Source organism: Pollachius pollachius (genome assembly GCF_949987615.1).
Source record: "Pollachius pollachius genome assembly, chromosome: 2".
Classification (NCBI taxonomy): Eukaryota; Metazoa; Chordata; class Actinopteri; order Gadiformes; family Gadidae; genus Pollachius; species Pollachius pollachius.
Window position 1 is genome coordinate 46,709,497 of NC_136935.1, and position 16,478 is coordinate 46,725,974.

Consider the following 16,478-nt stretch of genomic DNA (forward strand, 5'->3'; position numbering starts at 1 on the left):
AAAAACAACTTGTAAGTAAGCAGCTTTAACTGAACGGCCCACTATAGGGACCTTTGAGTTTGAGCCGTAGGTACATCATACTGGCCAGAGCACATTCTTGTTCAGATGGGGTCAAATGCTTGAGTTGCACACCTTTATCTTCATTTCTGCATGATCAGTGGTGCAGGAAGATAACGTTTGAGTGGCAAATAGAAACAATAAGGCTTATAATGTTTGTGGTGGAGAGCTGTGTCGCATGGACCCCCTCAGTTGACTCTGATTAAGCAAACTACGGATCTTGTGAGATAAGGACTGCATATTCGGCAACCCCGAATGACAGTCGAACCCCTGAGTTAATTATAAGACAGTGGAGGAAAAATGTATTGCATTCTAGTTGTTTATATCTAACCAGGTAGCTGACCCAAACTCGTCAATAATACATCCTTAATAATAACTCCAATGAAATAGAACGGGACCTCTCCAAATGAATGAGATGACCCAGCCACTGAGAGTGAATAACTCGCCCCTCGGCTCGCTGGCGTTGACCTTACTGTTCAAGTCCTAACCTTAAACAATGACAGCTGCCGTTCATCCTGTCCATGTGCGCCTGCAAGGCCAAGTTTATTGGTCGTAGGGTGGCGTTGCAAAATACGTTCATGAATTATTTGGTTTCTCACGAGATTCCTTCGCCAATCATGTCTGTCACGAAAAACCAGGGTCCTAGAAAACCTAAAACTTCAGTCATTTTTTATGTCTATTCAGCAATATGTACAGGACATACTGAGGATCGAAATAACAATACTCTCCAACCCCAATGGTGCAAAATACATCAAATAAATAAATGTTTAAAAATATACATAGTACATACACAAGGACAGACACGAGACTGGTATTGGTGCATAGTGCAAAAAAGGAAAGTTGCAAATTACAGATTTCAGTGTTGATCTGGGGGGGGGGGCAGAGTCCATGGCTTTCAGTGAGAAGGAGGCAGAAGGGGAACGGGGGGGGGGGGGGGGGGGGGGGGGAGTTTGAGCATTCTGACAGCCTGGTGCATGAAGCTGTTTTTCAGTCTGGTGGTCCTGGCCTGGAGAATCCGCAGCCTCCTCCCTGAGGGCAGCAGGTTGAAGAGGCATTGTGGCAGGTGGGTGGGATCACCTGCAATGCAGAGGGCTTTGCGGGTGAGGCGGGTGCTTCATATGTCCTCAAGGGAGGGGAGAGTGGCACCAATGATCTCCTCGGCCGCTCTCACGATGCGCTGGAGGGACCTGCGGCAGGATGAGGTGCAAGGCGCCGTACCACACCAGGATGCAGCTGGTTAGGATGCTCTCGACAGTGCCTCTATGAAAAGTGCACATGATGGGGGCCCGGGGCTTTAGCTCTCCTCCGTTTCCTGAGAAAGTAAAGGCGCTGTTGAGCCTTCTTGGCTAGCGATGCGATGTTGGTGGTCCAGGAAAGGTCTTCTGCGACGTGCACACCCAGAAACCTGGTGCTGCTCGCCCTCTCCACTGCAGCACGGTCGATGGTCAGAGGAGCATGCTGGGTGCGCTTTCTCCTGTAGTCTACTACAATCTCATTTGTCTTCTCGATGTTCAGAGAGAGGTTGTTGTTTTTACACCACAGGGCCAGGCGGCACACCTCGCCCCTGTAGTGTGACTCATCCCCGTTGCTGATGAGACCCACCACAGTTGTGTCATCCGCAAACTTCACAAACAGGTTGGAAGTGTGTGATTGAGTGCAGTCAGGGTGAAGAGGAGGGGGCTTAGTACACATCCTTGGGGGGGCGGGGGGCCCGTATTCACTGTGATTGTGCTGGATGTGTTTCTGCCGACCCTAACAGCCTGTGGTCTTCCGGTCAGGAAGTTCAACAGCCAGTTGCACAGTGAGGTGTTCAGCCCCAGCCGGTCCAGTTTGTGAATAAGTTGTTGGGGGATGATGGTGTTGAATGCTGAGCTAAAATCGATGAACAGCATTCTGACGTAGGGGTCTTTGGTGTCCAGGTGTATGAGAGCTGCGTGGAAGGCAGTGGAGATGGCATCATTGGTCGAGCGTTTTGACCGATATGCAAACTGGAAGGGGTCCAGGGAGGGGGGGGAGGAGAGACTTGTCACCATTTATTGATACTTCCCCTTCACAAAAAAACAAAACGTTTCACGTTACTCTCGTAGTTCAGGTCTAGAATTGTATCCACCAATTTAAACATATCAGAGGTCTGTAAAACCTGTATCAAAAACCTTAAATTTCAAATACACCCTAGCTATATCTATTTGGGGGGGCGTGCGGCGTCTGGCCTGCAGGTGGAGTATGGACATGTTGGGAGCACACCGGATCTGCTAGGTTGTTTGGGTCTGATTGCGGGCACCTGCTCGCAATCAGGCCAATCAGGGAGTGTGTATTTTTGTACCTGCTTTGTCTTGCATGACAATGTGTTGCATGACCAGCCGTTCACCACTTCATTAAGATGGGAGTGAGTGCAACCGGACGGTAGGAGTCGATTTCTTCGGGACCAGGATGATGGTGATGGCTTTGAAGCACGTGGGGACCACAGCCTGCCTCAGCGCGATGTTAAAAATGTCTGTAAAGACATCTGTGAGTTCCCCCGCACAGTCCCTCAACACACGACCAGGGATGTTATAAGGACCAGTGGCTTTATGACCATTGATCCTGCAGAATGATCTCCTCACACTGTCTGGGGACAGCGTCAACACCAGGTCATCAGGAGGGGGAGGGGACTCTTGTGCAGGTGTGGTGTTCTGTGCCTCGAATCGAGCGAGGAAGGTGTTCAGCTCGTGCAGCAGAGAGATGGTGCTATCGCAGGTCCGCGGTGGGGGATTGTAGTCTGTGATGATCTGTAGCCCCCGCCACAGGCTCCGTGTGTCTCCGCTGTTGCTGAAGCGGTGGGAAATCTTCTTGGAGTACTGCCTCTTTGCCTCTCTGATGCCGCGGGACAGGTTGGCCCTAGCTGTTCTCAGGCCCTCCACATCTCCTGCCGTGAAGGCAGCGTTCCGAGCCTTCGGGAGCCTGTACACCTCCCCTGTCAGCCACGGCTTCTGATTGGCCCGCACGGTGATGGTCTTCAGTTCTGTTACATCCTCAGTGCACTTGGTGATGAAGGCAGTGACAGTGTCACTGTTCCTGGAGGTCAGTGGAGTGATTGTGGGTGGCAGCCTGCTTAAACATATTCCAATATGTGGTGTTGAAACAGTCCTTGAGTGCCTCTGCAGACTCCTCAGGCCACACACGTACCTGCTTGCAGCCGCCTTAACGGCAGGTACATATGACTCTCACCGGAGGCCATGCCTGCGGCTGGAGCTGAACCTAGATTTAATCCAGAATACATTTTTATAAATGGGTCCTCCTGTTTAGGATCCGCTTTGGGTTGTGGGGAAGAGTTTGTAAATAGTTTTATATTAATGTCTAATATAATCGGATAATTCCTTTTAGTTGACAATAGGTGGCACCTAAAACACGTTTGCAGCCCATCCTATAACGAAAGTGTGTGCGGATTTGTGGAGTTCAATCTGTGTTGAGCTGATCTGGACCACCGTTGATTTGGAGGATCGCTGCCGTAAGAGGGTAAGGCTTCCCGGACAAGTATAATAGTATAACGTGTGTGTGTTTGTGCGCGTGTGTTTTTTTTGGTTAGTTTCCGCGTCAGGGTTCAGATATTTTCGGAAAAACTTAAATAATGTTCTCAGAATCAACTAAAGTCAAAATGTGGGCCACATGATCTATAGACTTGTCTGATCTGAAATCTGGCAACGATGTTTGATAACATATATGTAAATCATCGAACATTATTCTATCAACCTATCAAAGCTTCAGAAGGTAGCAGAAACCTGTAACTTTCCATTCACATAGAGGGCCCTTCCCAAAAAACAACAGTTTGGTTTCGATATCTCATTCCATGAAGTCACAGTGTCAGTTACAGTAATTACTCTTAAGCGTAATGCACCATTTTACCAGCAGATGGCACAACATCACACATAAACGGCACCTACTATTGTGTGTGTGTGTGTGTGTGTGTTATATAACACACACACATAACCTCAACCCAATCAGCTGGACTAGGTCCAGAGAGGTGGACGGTCAAGCTCCGCTCCTTTTGTTCTGCATTGAGCACCACTTGGCATCCCTGGCTCATAGATTGCAAAATAGAAAGTCACCCCTTTTTCCCCACACTAACTCATGGTTTCTTTTGGCCTCTCTCCCTCTCGGCCGTCAGGGCGTTGACCTGCGTGTTCATTGCTACATCATGGAGGAGTTTGAGATGGCCAACAGGGATCCCAAGTTGAAGCAGCAGCGGGCCACGATGATGAGGAGAAGGAGGATGGCAATCATGCAGGGCAGGGTCATGCCTAAGGCAAGTTGCAAGTCCTCAACATCCTGAGGTCAAACCCCCATCTCATGGCAGCTTTCGTCAAGCAGAGAGCAGCCAGGCGGTTGCAGCAGGCCCCGACGGCTCCTCCCCCAGCAGAACAGCTGGTAGCTTCACCTGATTCTGGCTCTCCCTGATGGAGACCGTTTGTTTGGCTTTTGTTTGCTCTGGGTTTGGATTGCTTCCTGTCGATTGGGGTTGGGATTGGTTTCTTTTGCTTTACTTAACCCACACAAAGGTCCTTACCTCCATATCTACCACTCATGCAAAGCATTACAAGCCCACTGTCATTCACATATTTCATTAATTGCTAAAATACAATCTGATGTATTTATATATATATATATATATATCTGTGCTGTGGGCAATACCAGGAAGAACATGGTCTCAAACTGTTAACATGGCAAAATATGCAATATTTACAATATACAAATAGAAAGTCACCCCCTTTTCCCAACACTAACTTATGGTTTCTTTCTGTGTGTTCATTGCTACATCATGGAGGAGCTTAAGATGGCTAATAGTGATGATGTGGCCACCAAGAGCCCCCAGGATCTCCAGCGTCTGAGTATCCAGCGCTGCATCCAGTCGCTGGTCCACGCCTGCCAGTGTCGCAACGCCAACTGCTCCCTGCCGTCCTGCCAGAAGATGAAGAGGGTGGTGCAGCACACCAAGGTCTGCAAGAAGAAGACCAACGCCGGCTGCCCCGTGTGCAAGCAGCTGATCGCCCTGTGCTGCTACCACGCCAAGCACTGCCAGGAGAACAAGTGTCCCGTCCCCTTCTGCCTCAACATCAAGCACAAGTTGCGGCAGCAGCAGCTGCAGCAACTTGTGCCGAACTCCCATCACCCTCCCGCAGCCTAACACCCCTCAGACGCCCCAGCAACCGCTCTCCAACCAGCCCCAGACCCCCAGTGCAGCGGCGCTCATGTCCCCTTCTTTCCCCGACGCTCATTGCACGTCTCCCTCATGGAGACCGTTTGTTTGGCGTTGGTTTGCCCTGGGTTGGGATTGGTTCCCGTGGATTTGGGTTGGGATCGGTTTCTGTTGCTTTACTTAACCATCACACAGTTCTTTCCCTCCATATCTACCACTCATGCAACGCATTACACGCCCGCTGTCATTCACATATTTCTTCTGTTATCCATTCATTTCTAAAATAAAATGGGATACTTTTTTGTCTTTGTCTCTAAGCCGGATGGTCTCCCTCTATTACTGTGGTTTCACTAGGTTGTAACCATATTGGTAAAGTCTGAAGGCTTCAGAATGACTCCCTCCCCATGACTATCAGAATTTAAAACTTCAGTAACAGTGTAACTGTTACTGCGACTGTTGGACACCAACTAGCGCAGCGCGATCGGCTGGGTGGCGTGAGTGGAAGGGAGGCCCAATGTATGATTATCTTAAACAAAGAGGCGTCCGTCCGCTTCAACATATTTTATTTGTTTAATATATCAATTGTAAATACAAATGTACAGTATGTATATGTATTGATAACTTACTAGTTATCAATCATCTTTGAATTTATCATCTTTGTCCTCATCTTTGAATTTACTATCGGTCAGCATGGACTACAGATATGTACAGGTCATTTGAAGATAAAAGCCAGTTGAAAAGTTGCACACTGAACTTTAAATAAACTGTGTGCAATAAAAAAAAGAAGCTAAGGGCCAGACCTCCTACCTCATGTCCCAGAGAGCCTTGTTTGATGCAGAGACAGAGCACAGACTCAGTGAGAAAATCAAGTCACTTACACAAAAGGTTTTACAGAAGAATCTCTAAAAGCAGATCATATTAAAAAAAAAAGTGAGTAGGTAAAGAGAGTCAGAGAGAAAGTAAGTGCATCTGAAAGAGAATCGCTCATATTTAACATTTAGAAAAATTCTCCTCTACCCAACAGCATCTTACCCTTATTTCGAATAATTGGCAACCATTGGGCGCATCATCTGTGGGAGGCTGTTCGGTGGAGAGGGACGAACTAGTCCAGCTCCACCTCCGGCTCAGGTCCAGCCCATCCTAAAACGAAACTGTATGCGGATGTGTGGAGTTTAATCTGTGTGAAGCTGATCCCGACCCACCGTTGATTTGGAGGATCGCTGCCGAAAGAGGGTAAGACGACACGTATAATAGTATAACAGGCGCGCGCGCGTGTGGGTGTGTGTGTGTGTGTGTGTGTGTGGTAGCGTGGTATGAGCAGCAGGTTTTTCTTTTGCTTAGTTTCTGCGTCAGCGCTCAGATATTTTAGACTTGTCTGATCTTAAGTCTGGCAACGATGTTTCATAACATATGCTATGTTAATTATCGAACATTATTCTATCAACCTAGCATAGCTTCAGAAGGTACCGGAAACCTGTAACTTTGCTTTCGATATCTCATTCCATGACGTCACAGTGTCAGCTACAGTAATTGCTCTTAAGCTTAATGCACCACTTTACCAGCAGGTGGCAGAACATCACAGATAAACGGCATCTACTATTAAACCCGTGCGTTTGTGTATCTGTTTTTTAATATTTCAAAATATTCAAAATATAATAATTGGATGCATTGGTTGGAAGTTTGCCTATGCCAACCGAGGCCACTCTCCAACGCAGGCCGGACCTTAAAGGGGTACACACATCATTTCTCAAAAGTCCGTTTTGACGTGTATTTTGACACTGTATACTTTAGAAACATTGTTGATGAATACTTTGATATGTTTACTTCCGGTAAACCAGTTATAAGGCATACTTATGCAATTGTATCATACCTATCTAAATCAAACAATGTTTACTATGATGAATTCATTAGGCCATTGCCACCATGCTCGCCAAATAGAAGGACCCGGTTATCGTTGCTTGCAACCATATTAATTATTCATATTCCGGATTGGTAATGTTTACATCTCAGCCCCTGATTGCACATCATTTTCACGCTTGACATTTCTATTCCCAGGAAATAGATCCTCAAACAGTTTGGCTGTGCAGGTTGCATAGAATAACACATAAACGGCATCTACTATTAAACCAGTGTATGTGTGTGTGTTTTTGTTTGTCTCTGTCTTATGTTATGGGTTATGGGAGCAAAAAAACAAACTGTTGAAGAAAGACAGAAGCATAGTTGTGTCTAGGAGTAATGACTACAGCTATGACTCTGTGCTGTGTGCAATACCAGCAAGACCACCTTCTCAAACTGTCAACATCGTTCTGCGTGATCTTGCAAGTTCCTTCTTCCAAGTATGAAGAGCAAGTACGTTCTCCCCAAGACCACAAGTCCGTTCTTTGCATTCTCGGTATTGAGACCATGGTGGTCAACCATAGTTTTCGATTCCATCAGAAACAGTGGATTCACTGATACTTTATCACCTAAACCCTAACCATAACCTGCATACCATTACTCTCACCATAACTAGGTTGATTGGCTATAACCTACAACCCAATCAGCTGGACTATGTCCAGAGAGGTGGAGGGTCAAGCTCCGCCCCTTTTGTTCTGCATTGAGCACCACTTGGCATCCCTGGCTCATAGATTGCAAAATAGAAAGTCACCCCTTTTTCCCCACACTAACTCATGGTTTCTTTCCGCCTCACTCCCTCTCGGCCATCAGGGCGTTGACCTGCGTGTTCATTGCTACATCATGGAGGAGCATGAGATGGCCAACAGGGATCCCAAGTTGAAGCAGCAGCGGGCCACGATGATGAGGAGAAGGAGGATGGCAATCATGCAGGGCAGGGTCATGCCTAAGGTAAGTTGCAAGTCCTCAACATCCTGAGGTCAAACCCCCATCTCATGGCAGCTTTCGTCAAGCAGAGAGCAGCCAGGCGGTTGCAGCAGGCCCCGACGGCTCCTCCCCCAGCAGAACAGCTGGTAGCTTCACCTGATTCTGGCTCTCCCTGATGGAGACCGTTTGTTTGGCTTTTGTTTGCTCTGGGTTTGGATTGCTTCCTGTCGATTGGGGTTGGGATTGGTTTCTTTTGCTTTACTTAACCCACACAAAGGTCCTTACCTCCATATCTACCACTCATGCAAAGCATTACAAGCCCACTGTCATTCACATATTTCATTAATTGCTAAAATACAATCTGATGTATTTATATATATATCTGGCTCAGGCCCAGCAGAACCAGCAGAACTACCGAGTCAACGTGAACGGCCTGCCCATCAGCCCGCAGCAGCCGCAGCGTACGGCCGGACCCATGCAAGCGCCGATGCAGATGGTACCAGGGCCCCGGGCCCCGCAGGTGATGCAACCCAACATAGCCCCAGGACAGTGGCCTGGAGGCGGGGGCCAAATGCAGGCGGCACAGCCTCAGCAACCAGGCCTGGCTCCCGGTCAGTCCCCACAACAGGCCCTGACCATGCAGAGAGCCATGATGCCCCAAGGGCAGCAGGCCCAGAGGATGCTGGTTCCTCAGCAGCCCGGTGTCCGGCCACAAACCCCGCAGAGACCCGGCAACATCGCCCCCAACGCGCTCCAGGACCTCCTCCGCACGCTCAAGTCTCCCAGCTCACCACAGCAGCAGCAGCAAGTCCTCAACATCCTCAAGTCCAACCCCCAGCTCATGGCAGCTTTCATCAAGCAGAGAACGGCCAGGTACAACGCCAACCAGCCCCAGCCGCCACAGCAAGTGGGGCAGCAGCAACAGCAGCAGCCACCAGGCTTACCGGCCCTGCAGGCCCTGGCCATGCAGGGAGTGGCTGTGCAAAGGCCTGGAATGCCCCTGCAACAAACACAGCAGCCCGCCAACCCAGGCATGACTGCATTGGGCCCCCAGGGACAGCTGATAAACCCAGCTCACAACTCCAACGCGCAGATCCAGGAGCTCTACCGTCGGCAGCTTTTAAGGCAGCAGCAGCAGCAGCAGCAGCAGGGAGTGATGCCTCAAGGGCACCCTGGCCAGTTCCCACCGCAAGCCCAGGGCACGGCAGCCCCCTACTCCCAGCTCCGCATCCAGCAGCAGCTGGCCATGCAGACAGGTTCAGGAGCAGCCACAGGAGCCATGGGCCAGCTCCCTCCCATGGCTCAAATCGGCCAGGCCGGCATCGGGATGGACTCCCCCCAGAACTTGCTCCATCAGCGCCTGCTCCAGCAGCAGCAGCAGCAGCAGCAGCTCCCCCAGCAGCAACAAGCCGTCCTCAAGCAGCAGATGGGCTCGCCGGGCGCCATGAGCCCCCAGTCACACCTGCAGCCCCAGGGCGGCGCCCACCTGCCCGGGCCACCCGCCCTGGCCAACACGCTCGGTAACCAGGTTCGATCCCCGGTGTCCGCCCAGTCCCCGTGTCCCGCCTCGCAACAGCCACCGCTACATTCCAGCCCCCTGCAGCAGCCCCAGCCCTCCCCCCAACACGCAGGGTCCCCCCGGCCGGGCCTCGGAGGGCCCCTGGAGCCGGGACACATGGGGGCCCCGGAGCAGAGCGCCATGCTGCCGCAGCTCAACACCCCCGCCAGGGGGGGGCTCGGCGGGGACTTGGGGTCGGGGGGAGACGCGACCGGGGACACTTTAGAGAAGTTTGTGGAGGGGTTGTAGCAGCACCGAGTTGTGTGCCATTTGTTCCCCGTCCTGCACCCTGGACTCTCCGTCTGTCAGAGGGCTCTGTTCGTCTTTCTAAAGTTGAGAACACTTTTTGTACTGACGTGTAAAAAGTTGAAACAGTTGTACACGGGATACGTTGGGGGGTGGGGGGGGGGAGAGATGATGAGAAACCAATATCAACATTTCTTAAAATGTTGAGGGATTTGCAAATGGGGTTCTTAAAATCAGTTGAATCACAAAGAATATATATATATATTTTTGGTTGAGACCAAATGTGCTCGATATTTGTTCTATTTTGGTTTTGTTTTGGTATGCTTTCATGCCTTTCTCATGTATTTTTTTTAAGAAAAAAAATGCGCAAACTGCAATTAATGTTATTCATACATTTTTATTTTGTACCTTTTGGGAAAAAAAGTACCGTTTTTGTGTTTGAAACTGTAAAATGATTTGTTTTTGTTATGGGCCAGGTTCTCTTTAAACTCATTCCTGGTCATTGCAGCCTTGTGTCTCTAGCTCTCTGCCGGACGACGCGTGGTGCAGGAAGGAAGAATTCCCCCTTTTCTTGTTGTGTCTGAGCAGCACTCGCTCATAATACTGAAATAGGAAATGGACAAAGTCAGTTAATTTTTTTTTGTTACACAAGGACATGTATGCAGGCGCACATGATGACACTGACGCAGACTCCAAGCCCCGACACGGTGATGCCACTTCGCAAGCTGAAAACAAACTGATTGTTGTCCGCAACGTCGGCGGCTTGGGGAGCAGATCATTCATTGTGTGGGTGAACATGATTGCTTTAATGTGGGGGCGTGGGGGGGAACGTGCGTTGTTTTGTTTTTTTTGTCACTAAAATGTAAATTGTAAAGAGCTCGAAAAAAGACCAGCCCTCTAAGCTGAGATGGAATGGCTGTCTGACAGTGTCCCGATTAGTTATCACACCAAGATGTGAGCGGGTTTGGAGATGAACGCGGACAACCGGAAAGTTATCAACCCTTATTCCTCTCCCACGAAAAACTTGAATTGGGGGATAAGCTTTTCTCCTATTGTAAATCATGCAAGTTACTAAGCAAAATACTATAAATATAAGGAAGAGAGAATGAAATCACTGTATAGACTGGTTAAAGACTCATTTCTTACTTGTATACCATATTGTTAAATAAACTGTGCAACAGAAAAAAACAACTTGTAAGTAAGCAGCTTTAACTGAACGGCCCACTATGGGGACCTTGGAGTTTGAGCCGTAGGTACATCATACTGGCCAGAGCACATTCTTGTTCAGATGGGGTCAAATGCTTGAGTTGCACACCTTTATCTTTATTTCTGCATGATCAGTGGTGCAGGAAGATAACGTTTGAGTGGCAAATAGAAACAATAAGGCTTATAATGTTTGTGGTGGAGAGCTGTGTCGCATGGACCCCCTCAGTTGACTCTGATTAAGCAAACTACGGATCTTGTGAGATAAGGACTGCATATTCGGCAACCCCGAATGACAGTCGAACCCCTGAGTTAATTATAAGACAGTGGAGGAAAAATGTATTGCATTCTAATTGTTTATATCTAACCAGGTAGCTGACCCAAACTCGTCAATAATACATCCTTAATAATAACTCCAATGAAATAGAACGGGACCTCTCCAAATGAATGAGATGACCCAGCCACTGAGAGTGAATAACTCGCCCCTCGGCTCGCTGGCGTTGACCTTACTGTTCAAGTCCTAACCTTAAACAATGACAGCTGCCGTTCATCCTGTCCATGTGCGCCTGCAAGGCCAAGTTTATTGGTCGTAGGGTGGCGTTGCAAAATACGTTCATGAATTATTTGGTTTCTCACGAGATTCCTTCGCCAATCATGTCTGTCACGAAAAACCAGGGTCCTAGAAAACCTAAAACTTCAGTCATTTTTTATGTCTATTCAGCAATATGTACAGGACATACTGAGGATCGAAATAACAATACTCTCCAACCCCAATGGTGCAAAATACATCAAATAAATAAATGTTTAAAAATATACATAGTACATACACAAGGACAGACACGAGACTGGTATTGGTGCATAGTGCAAAAAAGGAAAGTTGCAAATTACAGATTTCAGTGTTGATTGGGGGGGGGGGGGGCAGAGTCCATGGCTTTCAGTGAGAAGGAGGCAGAAGGGGAACGGTGGGGGGGGGGGGCAGAGTGGGGAGGGAGTTTGAGCATTCTGACAGCCTGGTGCATGAAGCTGTTTTTCAGTCTGGTGGTCCTGGCCTGGAGTATCCGCAGCCTCCTCCCTGAGGGCAGCAGGTTGAAGAGGCATTGTGGCAGGTGGGTGGGATCACCTGCAATGCAGAGGGCTTTGCGGGTGAGGCGGGTGCTTCATATGTCCTCAAGGGAGGGGAGAGTGGCACCAATGATCTCCTCGGCCGCTCTCACGATGCGCTGGAGGGACCTGCGGCAGGATGAGGTGCAAGGCGCCGTACCACACCGGGATGCAGCTGGTTAGGATGCTCTCGACAGTGCCTCTATGAAAAGTGCACATGATGGGGGCCCGGGGCTTTAGCTCTCCTCCGCTTCCTGAGTACACATCCTTGGGGGGGCGGGGGGCCCGTATTCACTGTGATTGTGCTGGATGTGTTTCTGCCGACCCTAACAGCCTGTGGTCTTCCGGTCAGGAAGTCCAACAGCCAGTTGCACAGTGAGGTGTTCAGCCCCAGCCGGTCCAGTTTGTGAATAAGTTGTTGGGGGATGATGGTGTTGAATGCTGAGCTAAAATCGATGAACAGCATTCTGACGTAGGGGTCTTTGGTGTCCAGGTGTGTGAGAGCTGCGTGGAAGGCAGTGGAGATGGCATCATTGGTCGAGCGTTTTGACCGATATGCAAACTGGAAGGGGTCCAGGGAGGGGGGGAGGAGAGACTTGAATAGATATAGCTAGGGTGTATTTGAAACCTTCAATTTCAAATACACCCTAGCTATATCTATTTGGGGGGGCGTGCGGCGTCTGGCCTGCAGGTGGAGTATGGACATGTTGGGAGCACACCGGATCTGCTAGGTTGTTTGGGTCTGATTGCGGGCACCTGCTCGCAATCAGGCCAATCAGGGAGTGTGTATTTTTGTACCTGCTTTGTCTTGCATGACAATGTGTTGCATGACCAGCCGTTCACCACTTCATTAAGATGGGAGTGAGTGCAACCGGACGGTAGGAGTCGATTTCTTCGGGACCAGGATGATGGTGATGGCTTTGAAGCACGTGGGGACCACAGCCTGCCTCAGCGCGATGTTAAAAATGTCTGTAAAGACATCTGTGAGTTCCCCCGCACAGTCCCTCAACACACGACCAGGGATGTTATGAGGACCAGTGGCTTTATGACCATTGATCCTGCAGAATGATCTCCTCACACTGTCTGGGGACAGCGTCAACACCAGGTCATCAGGAGGGGGAGGGGACTCTTGTGCAGGTGTGGTGTTCTGTGCCTCGAATCGAGCGAGGAAGGTGTTCAGCTCGTGCAGCAGAGAGATGGTGCTATCGCAGGTCCGCGGTGGGGGATTGTAGTCTGTGATGATCTGTAGCCCCCGCCACAGGCTCCGTGTGTCTCCGCTGTTGCTGAAGCGGTGGGAAATCTTCTTGGAGTACTGCCTCTTTGCCTCTCTGATGCCGCGGGACAGGTTGGCCCTAGCTGTTCTCAGGCCCTCCACATCTCCTGCCGTGAAGGCAGCGTTCCGAGCCTTCGGGAGCCTGTACACCTCCCCTGTCAGCCACGGCTTCTGATTGGCCCGCACGGTGATGGTCTTCAGTTCTGTTACATCCTCAGTGCACTTGGTGATGAAGGCAGTGACAGTGTCACTGTATTCCTGGAGGTCAGTGGAGTGATTGTGGGTGGCAGCCTGCTTAAACATATTCCAATATGTGGTGTTGAAACAGTCCTTGAGTGCCTCTGCAGACTCCTCAGGCCACACACGTACCTGCTTGCAGCCGCCTTAACGGCAGGAACATATGACTCTCACCGGAGGCCATGCCTGCGGCTGGAGCTGAACCTAGATTTAATCCAGAATACATTTTTATAAATGGGTCCTCCTGTTTAGGATCCGCTTTGGGTTGTGGGGAAGAGTTTGTAAATAGTTTTATATTAATGTCTAATATAATCGGGTAATTCCTTTTAGTTGACAATAGGTGGCACCTAAAACACGTTTGCAGCCCATCCTATAACGAAAGTGTGTGCGGATTTGTGGAGTTCAATCTGTGTTGAGCTGATCTGGACCACCGTTGATTTGGAGGATCGCTGCCGTAAGAGGGTAAGGCTTCCCGGACAAGTATAATAGTATAACGTGTGTGCGTTTGTGCGCGTGTGCTTTTTTTGGTTAGTTTCCGCGTCAGGGTTCAGATATTTTCGGAAAAACTTAAATAATGTTCTCAGAATCAACTAAAGTCAAAGTGTGGGCCACATGATCTATAGACTTGTCTGATCTGAAATCTGGCAACGATGTTTGATAACATATATGTAAATCATCGAACATTATTCTATCAACCTATCAAAGCTTCAGAAGGTAGCAGAAACCTGTAACTTTCCATTCACATAGAGGGCCCCTCCCAAAAAACAACAGTTTGGTTTCGATATCTCATTCCATGAAGTCACAGTGTCAGTTACAGTAATTACTCTTAAGCGTAATGCACCATTTTACCAGCAGATGGAACAACATCACACATAAACGGCATCTACTATTGTGTGTGTGTGTGTGTGTGTGTGTGTGTGTGTGTGTGTGTGTGTGTGTGTGTTATATAACACACACACATAACCTCAACCCAATCAGCTGGACTAGGTCCAGAGAGGTGGACGGTCAAGCTCCGCCCCTTTTGTTCTGCATTGAGCACCACTTGGCATCCCTGGCTCATAGATTGCAAAATAGAAAGTCACCCCTTTTTCCCCACACTAACTCATGGTTTCTTTTGGCCTCTCTCCCTCTCGGCCGTCAGGGCGTTGACCTGCATGTTCATTGCTACATCATGGAGGAGTTTGAGATGGCCAACAGGGATCCCAAGTTGAAGCAGCAGCGGGCCACGATGATGAGGAGAAGGAGGATGGCAATCATGCAGGGCAGGGTCATGCCTAAGGCAAGTTGCAATTTCTCAACATCCTGAGGTCAAACCCCCATCTCATGGCAGCTTTCGTCAAGCAGAGAGCAGCCAGGCGGTTGCAGCAGGCCCCGACGGCTCCTCCCCCAGCAGAACAGCTGGTAGCTTCACCTGATTCTGGCTCTCCCTGATGGAGACCGTTTGTTTGGCTTTTGTTTGCTCTGGGTTTGGATTGCTTCCTGTCGATTGGGGTTGGGATTGGTTTCTTTTGCTTTACTTAACCCACACAAAGGTCCTTACCTCCATATCTACCACTCATGCAAAGCATTACAAGCCCACTGTCATTCACATATTTCATTAATTGCTAAAATACAATCTGATGTATTTATATATATATATATATCTGTGCTGTGGGCAATACCAGGAAGAACATGGTCTCAAACTGTTAACATGGCAAAATATGCAATATTTACAATATACAAATAGAAAGTCACCCCCTTTTCCCAACACTAACTTATGGTTTCTTTCTGTGTGTTCATTGCTACATCATGGAGGAGCTTAAGATGGCTAATAGTGATGATGTGGCCTCCAAGAGCCCCCAGGATCTCCGGCGTCTGAACATCCAGCGCTGCATCCAGTCGCTGGTCCACGCCTGCCAGTGTCGCAACGCCAACTGCTCCCTGCCGTCCTGCCAGAAGATGAAGAGGGTGGTGCAGCACACCAAGGTCTGCAAGAAGAAGACCAACGCCGGCTGCCCCGTGTGCAAGCAGCTGATCGCCCTGTGCTGCTACCACGCCAAGCACTGCCAGGAGAACAAGTGTCCCGTCCCCTTCTGCCTCAACATCAAGCACAAGTTTCGGAAGCACCGGCTACACCGGGCGGGGATGATGAGGTGGAGGATGGCCGCCATGCAGGGCCGGGTCATGCCGAACTCCCATCACCCTCCCGCAGCCTAACACCCCTCAGACGCCCCAGCAACCGCTCTCCAACCAGCCCCAGACCCCCAGTGCAGCGGCGCTCATGTCCCCTTCTTTCCCCGACGCTCATTGCACGTCTCCCTCATGGAGACCGTTTGTTTGGCGTTGGTTTGCCCTGGGTTGGGATTGGTTCCCGTGGATTTGGGTTGGGATCGGTTTCTGTTGCTTTACTTAACCATCACACAGTTCTTTCCCTCCATATCTACCACTCATGCAACGCATTACACGCCCGCTGTCATTCACATATTTCTTCTGTTATCCATTCATTTCTAAAATAAAATGGGATACTTTTTTGTCTTTGTCTCTAAGCCGGATGGTCTCCCTCTATTACTGTGGTTTCACTAGGTTGTAACCATATTGGTAAAGTCTGAAGGCTTCAGAATGACTCCCTCCCCATGACTATCAGAATTTAAAACTTCAGTAACAGTGTAACTGTTACTGCGACTGTTGGACACCAACTAGCGCAGCGCGATCGGCTGGGTGGCGTGAGTGGAAGGGAGGCCCAATGTATGATTATCTTAAACAAAGAGGCGTCCGTCCGCTTCAACATATTTTATTTGTTTAATATATCAATTGTAAATACAAATGTACAG

General features: G+C 49.2%; 3 protein-coding genes across 4 annotated transcripts; all 3 read left to right on the plus strand.

Moving 5' to 3' along the window:
• The first annotated feature begins 4,254 nt into the window (after positions 1-4,254).
• On the plus strand, positions 4,255-5,547 carry LOC307070754 (histone lysine acetyltransferase CREBBP-like). Of its 2 annotated transcripts, none has more exons than XM_079729378.1 (2): positions 4,255-4,461; positions 4,859-5,547. In XM_079729378.1, exons 1-2 carry the CDS (start codon positions 4,384-4,386, stop codon positions 5,216-5,218), a joined length of 438 nt encoding a protein of 145 aa, XP_079585504.1. In that variant the 5' UTR covers positions 4,255-4,383; the 3' UTR covers positions 5,219-5,547. The 2 variants fall into 2 exon arrangements, with proteins under 2 accessions (XP_079585504.1, XP_079585505.1); XM_079729379.1 differs by having other exon boundaries at positions 4,862-5,547.
• An 837-nt stretch (positions 5,548-6,384) lies between these two features.
• Positions 6,385-11,033, plus strand: LOC307070749 (histone lysine acetyltransferase CREBBP-like). Its single transcript, XM_079729369.1, has 3 exons — positions 6,385-6,463; positions 7,937-8,074; positions 8,442-11,033. The coding sequence occupies exons 2-3, from the start codon at positions 7,967-7,969 to the stop codon at positions 9,855-9,857; spliced, it is 1,524 nt and encodes a 507-aa protein (XP_079585495.1). The 5' UTR covers positions 6,385-6,463; positions 7,937-7,966; the 3' UTR covers positions 9,858-11,033.
• Positions 11,034-14,061: 3,028 nt separating this feature from the next.
• Positions 14,062-16,193, plus strand: LOC307070750 (histone lysine acetyltransferase CREBBP-like). The gene is made up of 3 exons (XM_079729370.1): positions 14,062-14,130; positions 14,810-14,947; positions 15,502-16,193. Exons 2-3 carry the CDS (start codon positions 14,840-14,842, stop codon positions 15,862-15,864), a joined length of 471 nt encoding a protein of 156 aa, XP_079585496.1. The 5' UTR covers positions 14,062-14,130; positions 14,810-14,839; the 3' UTR covers positions 15,865-16,193.
• The last annotated feature ends 285 nt before the right edge of the window (positions 16,194-16,478 follow it).